At 49.3% G+C, this 14,894-nt stretch overlaps 3 protein-coding genes across 7 annotated transcripts; 2 read left to right on the top strand and 1 right to left on the bottom strand.

Annotated features, from left to right (window-relative positions):
- Positions 1-736: 736 nt before the first annotated feature.
- Nicn1 (nicolin 1, tubulin polyglutamylase complex subunit) lies at positions 737-5,509 on the top strand. Its single transcript, XM_005006649.3, has 6 exons — positions 737-966; positions 3,004-3,180; positions 3,430-3,543; positions 3,922-3,990; positions 4,292-4,396; positions 4,471-5,509. Exons 1-6 carry the CDS (start codon positions 835-837, stop codon positions 4,510-4,512), a joined length of 639 nt encoding a protein of 212 aa, XP_005006706.1. The 5' UTR covers positions 737-834; the 3' UTR covers positions 4,513-5,509.
- Positions 5,383-10,567, top strand: Amt (aminomethyltransferase). Of its 4 annotated transcripts, none has more exons than XM_063248849.1 (9): positions 5,383-5,539; positions 6,599-6,726; positions 7,240-7,320; positions 7,870-8,001; positions 8,398-8,476; positions 8,774-8,919; positions 9,007-9,187; positions 9,541-9,696; positions 9,802-10,567. In XM_063248849.1, exons 1-9 carry the CDS (start codon positions 5,383-5,385, stop codon positions 9,978-9,980), a joined length of 1,239 nt encoding a protein of 412 aa, XP_063104919.1. In that variant the 3' UTR covers positions 9,981-10,567. The 4 variants fall into 4 exon arrangements, with proteins under 4 accessions (XP_063104919.1, XP_063104922.1, XP_063104921.1 ...); XM_063248852.1 differs by having other exon boundaries at positions 5,411-5,539; positions 6,559-6,726; XM_063248851.1 differs by lacking the exon at positions 5,383-5,539 and adding an exon at positions 6,070-6,449.
- Positions 10,568-11,127: 560 nt separating this feature from the next.
- On the bottom strand, positions 11,128-14,777 carry Tcta (T cell leukemia translocation altered). 2 transcript variants are annotated; one of them, XM_063248854.1, is made up of 3 exons: positions 14,343-14,777; positions 13,989-14,091; positions 11,128-12,701 (listed from the first exon to the last, which is right to left on the bottom strand). In XM_063248854.1, exons 1-3 carry the CDS (start codon positions 14,581-14,583, stop codon positions 12,659-12,661), a joined length of 387 nt encoding a protein of 128 aa, XP_063104924.1. In that variant the 5' UTR covers positions 14,584-14,777; the 3' UTR covers positions 11,128-12,658. The 2 variants fall into 2 exon arrangements, with proteins under 2 accessions (XP_063104924.1, XP_063104925.1); XM_063248855.1 differs by having other exon boundaries at positions 13,989-14,043; positions 14,343-14,768.
- Between the last annotated feature and the right edge of the window lie 117 nt (positions 14,778-14,894).

Genomic DNA, 14,894 nt, shown 5'->3' with positions numbered 1-14,894 from the left:
GGAGTTCAAGGTCATCCTAAAATACATAGCAAGACCCTGTCTCAAAAACCAAAAGCCAAAACCAAACTAAATCTATTTGTCTATTTATTTATTGACAGGTTCTTGCTATGTAGTTCAGGCAGGTTTTGAACTCATGGCCATCCTCCTGCCTGTGCCTTCGGGGGTTTAAATGCTCCTGCCTGAGGGTATAAATTTTGTTTAGAAAACCAAACCGATTTTCAGAGTGGTTCGCAAATCACCATGGATAAGGGTTCCAGGCACTCCCCATTTCTGCCCTGTTTAGTAGAGGTTCTAATTTATAGTACTAGCTGTTTATCTTCTTGATAAAGATGTTAAACAACTTTTGAGAAGTACTCTGTCTGTTCAAAAAATTTTTTTTGCCTTTTGTGCTGGGAATCAAACCCAGGACCTCTTATATTGTAGACAAGCGCTGTATACTGAGCTACACCTCCAAAGCTTTTTCGGGGGTGGGGGTTGTTATGTAAAGTATTTTTTGCAATTCATTTCGTCCAGTTTATGGTTATTTGTGTGGTTGGCTTCACTTAGTTTAATGGACCAGCGCCCTACGGACGGTACAGATTGGGTTCCGGACAGTTCAATAATTGCTGGAAGCGACCGACCCTGGGCGCATAGGTCCACGCGATGATTGGCTGAAGGAGAACTTCCGCAGGCTCTTCCGGGTTCTGGCTCTGTGGATCGGTGGTTGGCTGGCCTGGCTCAGCGCAAAGCCTCCTGGGAGTTGTAGTTTTTCCGGCTCTGTTGGGGACGCCCGGAAGGGTTATTGTGGTTGGGGTCTCCAAGAGGCAATTGCTTTGGTTCGCGACAGCTGGCACCATGTCCCGCCTGTCGGTGCCCTGTCACGTGAAAGGCGCAGTAGCCCTGCAGATCGGCGACGTGCGGACTGTCCAAGGCCGGCCTGGCGTGCTGGTCATCGATGTCACTTTCCCTAGCATGGAGCCTTTCGAGGTGAGCAAGCCGGGTGGGTGGGATGGAGCTCTTGGGCGGGGCAATGGGGAATTTGGGCGTTGCCCAGGCGCTTAATCTTTCACCCAAGCCTCTGCAGCGTCCCTGGGGAACTACGTAACCGTTCAGTTTATTTCTAAAGTAGTACCAACAGTATTTACTAGAATAACGCACCCTGTTCTGTTCTCTTCTCCATCGCTTGCCCACATTCTAGGACAGCGCTGGCGCGAAGGTGTCAGGAAGTAGGCTAGATGGTGCTGGAAATACAACTGTGAACGGAACAGTGTTGAGCGCTAAGCTTGTACTTGGCCACAGCTGGAGACCATTAAACAGTTATTTACCTCAAACCAGCCTTCTCATTCCTGCAATCCCTGACGGAGTTCAGAGTAGAACCTCCCAGGCCTGGCATGGTGAATGCCTGTAATCTCGGCACTCTGGAGTCTGAGGCAGGTAGATCACCTCAGGTTCAAGGCCAGCTAAGTACCTTATGGTGATGCCAGTTTTCAATCTCCATTTGGCACTTTATATTAGCTGACCGACTAATTGGATACTACATGACCCCAACACAAAGGAAAAAGCCCACTTCGATGGCCTGGCCTTCAGAGCCATTCTGTGGTTGTGCCCCTCCTTTCTTTTTGACCCCTACACTTATATTATATAATTGTCTCCCAAGCTGTTCCTTATAGTTAACTGGGAAACCTAGTTAAAGGTACTGACCCATGCTAAGTACCATGGTACACACACCTGAAATCCCAACACTTGGGAGGCTGAGGCAGATCCAAGTTCAAGGCCAGCCGAACTACATAATGAGTTAAAGGCCAGTTGAACAGCAGAGTAAGACCCTGACTCAAAAAAATAAAGCAAAAGAAAACAAAAACAGCAACAACAATATCCAAAAAAGAGGAAGTGATCCAGGAAATCATGGGTTGGTAGGGTTGAGGTGCAGTTTGGACACCTATATTTTTAAAAAATTTCCAGGAGTAACTGATGTGTTTCTATTGAGAACCACTGCTATAACCAGGTGAATTGTTGTTGTGTACCAGGTTGTCTGTAAACTTCTCTGCATATGCTATTTTTGTATCTTCTACCTTTCTTGGACCACTAACAAACTGTTCCTTCTTTAGGCCCCATGTGTACATTTTCTGCCTCCACCAAGATTAGGACTGTGAGACATTTTCTTTCTTTCTTTTTTTATTTTTATTTTTTTTTTTTTGAGAGAGGGTTTCAGGCTGATCTTCAACTCACCACAAAGCCCAGGTTGGCCTCAAACACCATGATCCTCTTGCCTCAGCCTTCCAATGCTGGGATTATAGGCATGGGCCATTATACCTGGTAGGACTGTGATTTCTGACAGCATTTGGACATGTGGCAAGACCCACAGTGATAGGTTGTTTGCATGACTTACTGTTTTAGATTGTGAGAACCTCTGAGAAAGTGAAATTGTGTTTGGCCCCAATAATGTTTATTGAATTATTTAGCAGAAGAGTACATTCTAAAAAAGAAGAGGAAGCTGAGCATGGTACATGTCTGTAGTCCCAGCTACTTGGGATGTTGAGGTAGGCAGATCATGAGTTTAAACCCAGGCTAGGCAATTCAACAATTCAGCATGACTTTGTCTCAAAATAATTGCTGGGAAGGTGGGGGGTGGGGGGTAGGGAGGTGGGGGTGGGGGGAGTGATTGGAACGTATCTGTGACCCCAGGCCTTTGAAAGTTGAAGCAGGAGGGTCACCATGAGTCTGAGGCCAACTTGGGCTTCATAGTGAGTTGAAGACCAGCCTGCAATACATAGCAAAACCTCTCTCACAAAACAAAAAAACCAAAAACCAAAAAAAAAATCAGCCAAACAACAAAGGAGCTAGAAGTGTAGCTCAATGTAAAAGTACTGGGTTCAGTCTCTAGTATTTTTTTAAAAGGTGTGTCGGGGGCAGGGAGCTGAGAATGTAGCTCAGTAACAGAGCACCTCTGGTTTTGATGCCCTGTAGGACAGTAAGAAAGAGGCCCTGTGCCTGGTTTATCATGGTGGGTTGTGTATGTTCTAGTTGCAGGAGATCACATTTAAGAATTACTACACAGCCTTTTTGACTATCCGTGTCCGTCAGCATACCTCAGCACACACACAAGCTAAGTGGGTGACCTGCCTGCGGGACTACTGTCTGATGCCTGACCCACACAGTGAGGATGGAGCCCAGGAATATGTATCACTATTCAAGCACCAGGTCAGCTGAGCCTCAGTATGGCAAGGGCAGCCCCGAAAAGGACTTCTGAGAGGCCTGGGGATAGAGCTAGTATACCAGGAGGGAAAGGGGTCAAGACTGACCTGGGCTATGGCTCCCAGGCAAGTGCCTTGGACAGAATATTATTTCCTCTCTGAAGACCTGGGGAGGCACTAGCTTGGGTCACTGATGGTTGGGAAGTTCCTGGGCAGTGAGTTGAAATTTTGGTGGGTCCTTGTGTATGTGTGTCAGATGCTGTGTGACATGGCCAGAGTACTGGAGCTGCGTCTCATTCTGCGGCAACCATCACCACTGTGGCTATCTTTCACAGTGGAGGAGCTGCAAATCTTCCAGCAGGGACCAAAGGTGAGTGAGTAGCCTGAAGCTGTTGGCCCTTTCCTCAAGAGCTATGGCTAGGAGAGCTGAAGAAGTGGGGATGTGATGGAGGAAAATAGTGAGCTCACAAGCAGGTTAGCCAAGTGTGAATGCTGGAAGCTCATGATGAGAGATGAGGCTCTGTCCTTATACTGCCTCACCTTTCAGAGCTGGAATCTTCAGGACACACTTTTACAGCTTACATTATTGGGGCTTTCTTCTTTATAGCTGTGGAACTCAGTAGCCTAACTGTTCCCTTGGGCTTCTTTTCTTGACCCCCTTTACAGGGTTTTCCCAATGTCTGAGGCCAGAGGTCTTTCCTCTTCTCCCACTCTGTCTCACTTAGGGAAGTATGCCTTTACTTTACAGAGCCCCTCTGTGACTTTTCCCAAGTGGCTCTCCCACCCAGTGCCCTGTGAGCAGCCTTCCTTTCTTGAGGTAAGTTCCTACCTTGGGTAAAACCCATGTGTGAATGGCTCGTGTGTCCAGCACTGGCCCACATGGTCCCCATTCTGTAAGATTACAGGGGGTGGACCCTAGTGCATTGGTCCAATCTGTGCCATCTTGGGTGTTCTGTGGGATCTGAAGAAGGCTGGGCTGCTTTCTGAACATTCATAAGTCATCTGGGAATATTACTGGTCTCATTTGGAGAGACCCATACCCTAGCTTGGTCTCTCTAGAGTTCTAAGGGCAGTACTGGGGAGAGACCCAGGGCAATTGAACCCTCCCTTTGGAGCAGGGTCTCCCAGATCCCAGCAGGGTGTCCTCTGAAGTACAGCAGATGTGGGCGCTGACAGAGATGATCCGGGCCAGTCACACCTCCACAAGGATTGGCCGTTTTGATGTGAGTAATCTTTAACCTTTGCTTGGCTTGCGTTGCCCTCAGTAGATCAGACCTCATAGTCCTTTGTGTTACAGGTTGACGGCTGTTATGACCTGAACTTGCTCTCCTACACTTGAACAGTGGCTCCTAGCTGAGATTTTGGCCTTTCCATGCCCACCAGGCTTGGTTTGGGCCGCCAGTGACAGAAGTGTGTTCCCGGTGCATTCTGAGTGTTGTCTGCATGTTCATCCTGTCTGGGCCACGTCCACAGGTTCAAGACTCTTGGGACTCATTATGTTGCTTCAGGATGAGTTCCTGGCAAGGTGCATTCTTTTTCACCTGGCTGCAACACAATTCCTTCTACTCTAAAAATACTCCAATTCTTTTTACTGAGAATTCCTGAGTGTCCTCTGCCCATCCTGCCCACATACACACCCTATCTTTTGTAGCTGTCCACACTGAAGCGCAGAGAGCTGGAATGAACCAGTTCCATCTAACCCTGGAAGGCCACTGCTACCTTGGCACTATGATTGGAAAGCTTGAGGCAGAAAGAGATGCCCCATCCTCCTTCCATGCCCCATAGTAGTCTTCTTTCTCTTTGTACTATGTCCACAAAAATAATTTCTTCTCTAAAACTTTATTATTATTTTTTTAGTACATACTTGTCATATATATCGATCATGTTCATCATAACAAATCTCAATTGTTCTTTTCATAAAAGAAGTTTCTTGTCTAAACTTTTCTGCTACCTTCTGGGGAGACAAAACTCAGGATTTTAGTAGCCAAGTTCCTAGGTCCCTGAGCTGGCTCTGGGATATGTGTTCATTGAGCCTGGACAGGCGCCTCTGCAAGCCTAGTGCTTAAGAATGAGACCAGCTACCTGTCTGCCATCTGTGCAGCCCAAGCACACCCATATCCTTGTCCCAGCTGCCTAATACATGCTGATCAGGAGTCAACCTTGGCAGGGGTAGATCCAAAGGGGATTTTCATTAGTGCCTTTTGAGAGGATGAGCCCCAGCAGTTCTCCAGGCCAAATGTTGAGTGATCCAGGTTGCTGCTGCTTCAAGAGAGAAAATCTCGTTCCCTTCTGGCTTGTGTCCCTGGAAAATTGGATAAACGCAGACTCACCAACCACCCTTTGGTGTCCAGCCCGTTCTTACTCAGGTTTGCAAGCTGGTATCTTCACCTGTATGGCTATTTGCTTAGTCCTACTCTGCTTTTGCTGAAAGGGTGATGACTGAAAATCCTGTGTTCAGAGAACAGTGCTCCTCAAGTGTATTGTGTGTGTATGTGTGTGTGCACATGCGCATGTATAAGTGAAGAGGATCCTGGGGTGGCCCCAACACCCAACACAGAGTCTGGTGTCCAGCAAGATTAATAAATATTACTGGAAGTTGGACAGCTGAGGCAGGAGGATCACCTTAAGTTGGAGGACAGCCTGGGCTACATAGTGACCCTGTCTCAAAAAATAAATAATAAAGACTTCTGGAATGTATGACTGTGATGGCTGCCTGTGTCTGCCCAGTGGTAAGAGCTGGACACTCCTACAGGAGACCAGACAACAGTGGTTTTCAGCTTGTCTGGCTGGCTCCACCCTCCTGAAACCTCCCCACCCCCATCACATTCTTTCTCTTACCCGCCTCAGGTCCTGAAAGTGTGATTCAGCCTTTTCAGTCTTTTGTGGAACTTTGGCCCTTGGGACGGGAGTTCATAGTGGGAGGTCTGACCCCTAGCTTCTCAGCTCTGCTTCTGCCCAATCCACCCTGAACTGCCTGAATTTGGCCAATTACCTAGGGGAACGGAGATCCTGAGAAATCCAGCACATTCTACTCTAGATCCCAGGCTGCCCTTGGGCTTCCCAACCCCTCCTCTAAACCTCTTTGCACTAGAGCGACCTGTCTAAGCAGGAGCTCGGACTACATCTCCCAGCGTGCCTGGCAGAGTGGTGGCCCGTGTGTGCCGTCTGCAGTTGCTTTGGGGGACGATGCAGCGAGCTGTGAGCCTGGTTGCCCCTCTTGGCTTTCTCCGGCCAGCACTCCCCGCAGCTCTGAGTCGCTCACTCAGTTGTGCACAGGTGGGATAAAGGGTGCTATAGGATCTGGTGCTGATCTTGGGAGAGTGGGGGCGGGAGGCAGCCGGGGACCAGGGCCCTGGTATGTAGTACTAAACACAGCTGCCTGCAGGACAAGCTCCGCAGGACTCCGCTCTATGACTTCCATCTAGCCCATGGTGGGAGAATGGTGGCGTTTGCCGGCTGGAGTCTTCCTGTGCAGTACAGGGATAGCCACGTGGATTCGCATCTGCACACACGCCGGCACTGCTCACTCTTTGACGTATCACACATGCTGCAGGTGAGCCAGGGAGTGCCAGCTGCTGGTCAGGCCTGCTTTCCCTTCACAGCACTGCATATCTGGGCTTTGCTTGCTGAGAGCTGGATTCCAAAGATAGCCTTCTCACAAGGGCTGGAGGTCTCCAGGGTGTCATGGACAGATTACAGTGCCAAAGAAATCGGAGGCAAACTCGGGGTGTTCTCAATCATCATCTTTCCAGTCTTTCCTGCCTTCTACTAAGCACATACCTTAATGCCTTGTGTCTTCCAGGACTGATAACTGTCATCTATCCTGGTGGGTATGGATTGGAAAAAGGGTATTTCAGTAAACTACTAGGTTCTCTTTAAGTTTCTAGACCTCAGTCAGTCACAACCTGGGCTGGGAGATGTGGGGGAATCCAAAGGTGACCCCGTCACCCGTAGAACTGACATTGGTCAGTCACCTCTGGGCTGGACTGGACTGTGGATGGCAGGGTGGAAGACTGCTTGCTCAATGGCTGATGCAGGCACCTAAGGGTCTCCATCTATTCCCCAGACCAAGATATTTGGTTGTGACCGAGTGAAGCTGATGGAGAGTCTCGTAGTGGGAGACATTGCAGAGCTAAAGCCAAACCAGGTGGGCCCTTTTGTTTCTGCTTAATGGGTGCTTCAGTCATGAGCCAGGAAGGGGGACAGATATGGGTCAGTTTCTCAGGGCTTGCTGTATTGGACAACAGTCCTTGGGTCATTTCTGGACACCTAGCCAGCGAGGGGTGGGGGCTATCCCAGCCTCACCACATCAGCTAATGGGGAGGGGAGCAAGACCAGCCTTACAGTGTTCTGGGGCTGTGACATAGAATATTGTAGGAGTGTCTGGGATCCCAGAGATGTTCTTTGAAGCTTTTATCCTGGGGGGTTGGAACACTGGCAAAATTGTGTGGGAGGGATGAAGCCGTCATTACTAAGCAAAGAGGGGCACAGGGTTGTCATTAGACAGGGGAGCCATCCCTATGTGGGGAGGATGGTGAATATTTACTTGGTACCCAAGGCTTGCAACTTGCACAGTCTGAGCCCTGTGCATGGGGTGAGGAAGTCTGTGGCTGAGTGGGCCCCTGAGGTATATCTAGCTCACCCTTGACATTGCCCTTTTGAACATGGAGGCAAAGATGCTACCCTTTGATGCTAGGGTACACTGTCGCTGTTTACCAATGAGGCTGGAGGCATCTTGGATGACCTGATTGTGACCAATACTGCTGAGGGATACCTATATGTGGTATCCAATGCTGGCTGCTGGGACAAGGACCTGGTCCTCATGCAGGTACAACCCATTCTTGTCGTAGGCACTTTGGTTTCCTTTTCATAATGCAGTATCCTAAAGCAACAGGTCCAGGAGACTTAGCACACACAAGGAGCTCAGAAGGTAACTCTGAGCGAGTGAACAACTATGAGATTTAAAAGCAGGCCTTCCCTAGAACATGCCAGCCTTTGGTGATAGGGAGATAAAGCTGATCCTGGCCCCTAAGTGAGCATCCTTTGGTAGGAGTATGAGCGGTGTTAGGGAATAGGTTATCCCTACCACTCAGCAGCTGTGTGACCTTGTAAGGTGGAAACTAGTCCACCATCTTATTGCTCAGGCCTGCAGTATCTAGCCCAGGGCCGGTGGTAAGTGGTACTATACTAGACACCGATGTGATGTTTTTGTCTTTCCTTTCAGGACAAGGTCAGGGAGCTTCAGAACGGGGGCAGTGATGTGGGCCTAGAGGTGGTGGATAATGCCCTGCTAGCCCTGCAAGGTGAGATGGCTAGGCAAGAGTCAGAGCCAACTTTTGGCTTCCTGGCTTCATTTGCTGCTTAGCACAGAGGCTATTCCAAGAGAAAGGCATGGATGGTGTGATATTTGTATGCTAGAATTCTAAATTAGGTACCCGTGCCCCAAGTTTCATGAGTCCATGAGTTAGGGGGCAAGGGTACCTTCTACTTGCAAAGTGAGACTTGCTCAGAACTTATTCTGGTCCCTGAGAAAGGGCTATAGCCCAGTTTTGAAGGGGTTTTGGCACCAGAATGCTTCATCACTGGCTTCCTGGGTCCAGGCCCCACTGCAGCCCAGGTGCTACAAGCTGGTGTGGCACACGACCTGAGGAAACTACCCTTCATGACCAGTGCTGTGATGGAGGTGTTTGGTGTATCTGGCTGTCGAGTAACCCGCTGTGGCTATACAGGAGAGGATGGTATGGAGGTATGTCAAGCAGTGGGTGTAGAGCACAGCAGGGCACAAGACTGGGGGCAACTGCCCACTGTTCCTGGTCTCTTGTGTTCTTTGTAGATTTCAGTGCCCGTAGCTGGGGCAGTCCACATGGCAATGGCTCTGCTGCAAAACCCAGAGGTGAAATTGGCAGGGCTGGCAGCCCGGGACAGTCTGCGCCTGGAAGCAGGCTTGTGTCTCTATGGAAATGACATTGATGAACATACCACACCTGTGGAGGGCAGCCTCAGTTGGACACTGGGTGAGTTGGGCTAAAACTCATGGGATCCTGGAGGGTGGTGTGAACTTTAATGAGGACAGCCAACCTGTGACTGCTCTTCAGTTTGTACAGGCTGGAGAAGGTTACTTAGCTTCTCTGAACCTTTATTTCCTGAACGTATTACTGTTTTTTTTTCATTATAAGTTGAGGACCTTTAGCATGGCTTTTAGTGGGTAGGAGGTAGTTGGATGACTGCAGTACAGGGAAGAAATAGAGCACGAGGGAGCCCAAATGAAGGGGACTTGATGCTTGTCACTTGGGGTCCCTGTAAAGTAAGGCCCCTTATGGCCAGGGCTTCTTGGGCTGGGACTTGGGTCTGGTGTGTCATGCCCTAGGGAAGCGGCGCCGGGCTGCAATGGACTTCCCAGGAGCCACAGTCATTGTTCCCCAGCTGAAGGGCAAGGTGGAGCGGAGGCGTGTGGGGTTGATCTGTGAGGGAGCCCCAATGCGGGCGCACAGTCCCATACTGCGTGCAGAAGGCACCATGATTGGTAGGTAGTCCAAGGATGCTGGGAACCCTATCCCTTTCCCTAGAAGAGTGGGGGCGTTGGGCTGGCATCATGGTGCATAAAAATACATGGCCTATGCTTGGACAGGTACTGTGACCAGTGGCTGCCCATCACCCTGCCTGAAAAAGAATGTGGCAATGGGTTACGTACCCTCCGAGTACAGCCGACCAGGGACACAGCTGCTGGTGGAGGTGCGGCGGAAGCAGCAGATGGCCATTGTCAGCAAAATGCCCTTTGTGCCCACAAACTACTACACTCTCAAGTGAAGATGGCAGGGGCAGAGGCCTCCCCTTCAGGACTGTCTTGCCTTGTGACACATTCTACAAAGATTAGTCAAGACAAGGCAGAACTATCTGAGGGGCAAGCAGCTGAGTATAGCTTGGCCTTCCCGCAACACAGGCCCCACTAACTTGAGGATCATGTTTCTGACTGACAGACCAAGCCTCTCAATGCCCAGGTTTTTTTCCCTGATTCCACTGACCACTCTGCCAGGTGCTGATGTAGAGTGAATGCTCACCTTTGTGAGTGGGTAATATCTGGCCAACCTACCTCATTGTGGTTTCTCACCTTTCAAAGGTGAGCCTGTGTAGCCTTAGGTCATTTTCTGTACTTTGCTTTCCATGAATACAAACTGTGGCCTCTCCCCAGGGGAGGAATGGTTCTTGACTCACCAGAGCATTGACTTGTTATTCCTGTATGTAAACAAGGACTCTTCCTTTTCCCAGTTGGCTTAGCCTGCTGCTCAGTAGCATATCGTGGCATGCCCACCAACAGAGCTGACTTTTGCCTCTGGGGCCTATAGCTGGACTTTTACTATCTCTTGAAAAAATTAAACAAAGTTCCTTCCTTCTTACTTGGCATGGTCTCTAGCTTCATTATTTTTTGTCTACAGGATTCTTGAGATAATCACCCAACCTCTTGGCCCATAAAACAGGGTGGAAGCTGGGCATGGTAGTGCACACCTATAATCCGAGCACTTGAGAGACTGAGGCAGGAAAATCACTCCAAGTTTTAGACCAGTCTGGGCTACAAAGTGAGCTCAAGAGAAGCACAGTGAGACCCAGTATCAAAAATATAAAAAAATAAAAAAGATGGGGGAGGTTGGAATAGGGCCAGGTATGTAAGAACCAACAAGGGAATGCACTGGCACTGTATCTCAGTGGTAGACACTTGGTAGCATGGGCAAGGACCTAAGTTCAATCCCCACTACCACAAACTTATCAAAACCCAAGCCAACAGAGAGACTGCCCCTGCTGAATGCCTCACATTCACCCCATCAGCACTCCTCCATCACTCCTTCCACATCTGTAAACCATTGCATTCTTGCTCCTGAAGGGCAGTAGCCTTCAGTATACTTCCTCACCAGCTGCCCTTGCACACACACTTGTCCTTTTAAAATAACCACACAACTGATGCACTTATGTGTTTAATAAGCCACATTTTCAGTTGAGCCTGGGTAACCTACAGAGCCCCTGCATCTGCAGGTCAGTGTCAGTGGGTGGGCCTGGAGACTTCCAATGTACCTCTGCCACGGCAGAGGGTACCAAGTGGATATATGACATCTAATGGAGAAGTGGGGAGTGGGACACTGAGGTAGCAGAGGTAAGCAGCAGGGCAGCCATTAGGGAAGAGCTACATCTAGGACCATAATGCTTTGAGGAAGCAGTGTTTCTGTGGGGGCTTTTGCTACCCACTCCTCTGAAACCTCTCCTGCCCATTGCAAAGGGGCCAGGGGTATCTGGCCTGTTGATCTTTCATGTTGAGGGCTCCTACGAGCTGAGACAGTGCTGGTAGACTTTCAGGTTAAGGACTGTTGACAAGATGGGAAATGATCAGACTGCAGAGCTGATGGAGCTACTTTGCACTAACTGCTTAGTATCTCCCTACTAAAAGGGAGGGTACAGACCCAAGACTCCAAGGGCACTTAAACAGTAGGTGTGGGAGCCCCAGAGGCTCAGGTAATGGGCTCTGTCTCTTTTAGACACCTTGCTTTTTGCTGAGGACAGAGAGTTATGAAGATAACTGGGAAATGATAATCTCCTTTGCCTTATACCTGAAGAGCTGTTTGGGTCAGGGAAGTAAGTGAGTGGTGCCTCCTCTGTCTGGATGATGCCAGCCAGTACACCTTGTCCTATACTTCAGTAGCCAGCTAAATAACCAGAGTAGAAGGCCTGGCCCTAGGGCTGGGGATTTAGCTCAGCGGCATAAATGCCCGCCCTGCAAGCAATGCAGTTGTGAGTTCGATCCCCAGTACCAAAAAAAAAAAAAAAAAATTGCCTAGAAGGCCTGGCCTTGGCCTGATTACTTGGCTCCCTGCTAACAAAGCAAAACCAAAGAAATTCAAGGTTTAGGCAAGAATAGACTTTCCTTACAAATCCCAGAAATGGTCAACCTCAGGCTTCCTCTCAAGCAAATTTCTGTGTGGTCATATTTCAGGAGGATAAGAAGGGAGACAGGAAAAAGTCAAGCCTAAAAGGGCGTGCAAGCCTTCCCAACATAAGGCCTCTCCTGAGCTTTGAACCCCGAAAGAGAAGAAACATGTGTTCTCTCCTTATGAGTCCTAGATCAGGGTACAGACAAACTCTTCACTTGCCCACTACCTGGGGTTACTGATGCCAAGGCTGAAGTCTATGGAGGCCTAGTCCTGCAAGCATTAACGTACCCCCTAACTTCAGTACTGGGCCCCCTGAAATCATTCTTGAGCAGCAGCCAGACACAGTACAGGAGCCAGGCATACTGGTGCACACCTGTTATCCCACCACTCTGGAGACTAAGGCAGGAGGATCATTGTGAGTTCAAGGTCAGCCTGGGCTACAAAGTTAGTTGAAGGCCAACCTGAACTACACACCAAAACCCCGTCTCATAAAATAAACAAACAAAGACACAGTGTAGGATCCAGCACTCCTAGTGATGCCTCCGGAGACCTTTCTGCTTCTGCATTCCCTTATTCTCTGTGGGTTTTGAGAGGTTCATTTGCTGCCATTTCCCTGAAAGTGATGGGAGAAGAAAGAAAGGTTATTTTACAGGTAGCGGAATAGCTCCTGAGACTAGTTCTTCCTGTTGGATGCTGAGCTGGGCTCAGTAAGAAAGCTCTATAATCTAAATCTCTTTACTGATCTCACATAGCCCACTCTGGGCCCACTATTTCCCCTCTGTATGTCTGTTCCTGGTTTCTACGTTATGCTGCCATCTTTTCCCAGTTGCTTAAGAAAGCTGGGTAATGAGTGGCAGCCTTCCTAAATAACCTCTTACCTTTACTCTTGGACCTTTTTTTTTTTTTTATCGGTACCAGGGATCGAATTCTCAACTGCCTGCTTGCAAGGCAGGTGCTTATGCCACTGAGCTTATGCCCCAGCCCCACTCTTGGACCCTTTTATCTACTTACCACTAAGCAGGCAGTTATAAAGGCAAATTAGATGAGGCTACAGCCTTGATGAGTCAGTCCCTCAGTGGTTCTCTGACCACTTGATGCCTTCATGTCCAAACTCTGCCATCACAACCTTATCTGTTCTTCCAGTATGTCACCCTTGTCCTTTCCTGTGGGCATTGTTCCATCCATTCCGCTTGCCCAGTACACTACGCCATCTCCTGGCCTTGGTCCAGTTTAGGTACTGTGGGAGATGCCTTCCAGATGACCCTTACCCTTGCACTGTTTTCCTCTTTATAAGTCTCTTGCTTCCTCTATAAGCAGGGCCGGGATTGTCCTTGTTCTTTGTGAACGAATGCCTTGATTACGGAAGATTTGTTTGTTCTTTTTGTTCTGGGGATTGAACTCAGATCTTTTGCACTGTTACAACCCTAGCCCCTACCTCCTTTTATATATTAATTTTTTTTGAGACAAGTGTCTTGTTAAGTCTCCCAAATTGTGCCCACACTTGCAATCTTCCTGTCTGTCTCCCAGGTAAGTTCCTGTTTTACAGATGAGGAGGTCAGTCAGTATGCTAAGAAGAGAGACTCTTAGGACTTGGGGTATAACTCAGCATTGAGCCAGTTCTTGCCTTCCCAACTGAATAGCTTGCTCGTACAGACCTGCCTCTGCATCTCTGAAATGAGGACAATATTCTACCTGCTCCTAAAGGTTGCTGAACAGCGTGCTGGTAACAGACTATCCAGACACTGGTGTAACCTCAACTTGAAGCCTAAGCTCTACATGCACACTTGGAAGGGTGTTGCAAAGGCCACTACATACCCTGAGAATTTCCCTCTCGGTAATCAGCACAGAAGTGTACGTTGTCTACCCACCATGAGGTGGAAGTAGGGACAAATTTACTCACCACGAAGGGAAATGCGTGGAGCCATCAGGTGTAGATCCATTCTGGCCGCCCAGACCTGGAGGCAGGAACACATCCAGAGCTGCTGCAGGCTGGGAGTGAGGATCTGAGCAGGCATCAGCTCAGGTTAGGGTTAGGGGCATCTGGTATTGTTCAGAAGAGTGTGATAGGGTCCTAACAAACTCTTGGTGTTGTCTGGTGAGGGTTCTGAAGAACAGTTACAATGTTAGGATTCTGGCATAAAACGTTATGGTGGCAAAGTACAACCTCCTGATAAGGTGAAGGTCGGGGATATTCTGGGATACAGCCTGGTGGTGGTATGGATGGCCACCCACAGAGGTTCGTAGGGAGCCTCACCTGGGCGGTGATACAACCCGGTCACCGTGTTCCCGTAGAACCCCCACGCCAGCTGGATGCCCAGGAGACTTAACACCAACCAAAGCAGTAGCAGCTTGAACAGGGTCACGCGCATGTCCTGCGCCTCCCATTCCCGCAAGAACTCGCTGCCCAGGGCTCCCAGTGCGCCCACCACAGCTGAGGGCAAAGCCTGCAACGACTGACCAAACCATGGTTCCGCCATGACTGGCCCGCGCCCCATCTGAGATACTGTCACTGTAGTCTCTGCCGCGCAGGCGTGTGGTCTTCCGGGGTCAGGTCTGCCAGTGCGCACGCGTAATAACAAGCAGGGCGGATCTCTTTTGCTGGAAGCGTTGGCAGTTGAGGGCGGAGTAGTAGCAGCGCGCACGCGCACCTAACCGCACCCTACTTTAATTAAAGGATGAGTGACTCGCGGAGTACAAAATAGCAACCTGGCCTTTTATAGCCCGGGAGTTCCCGTGATGCCCCACGCGGCTTAAATGATTGGTTACTCGAGTTTTAGGGTGTGGACGCACTCCTGAGCAATCGCGC

This window comes from Cavia porcellus, unplaced genomic scaffold (genome assembly GCF_034190915.1).
Source record: "Cavia porcellus strain 051 isolate PalLab524CR breed Dunkin Hartley unplaced genomic scaffold, mCavPor4.1 scaffold_5, whole genome shotgun sequence".
NCBI lineage: Eukaryota > Metazoa > Chordata > Mammalia > Rodentia > Caviidae > Cavia > Cavia porcellus.
Note: the sequence above shows the minus strand (reverse complement) of the source record. Positions and strands in the feature narration are given on the sequence as shown.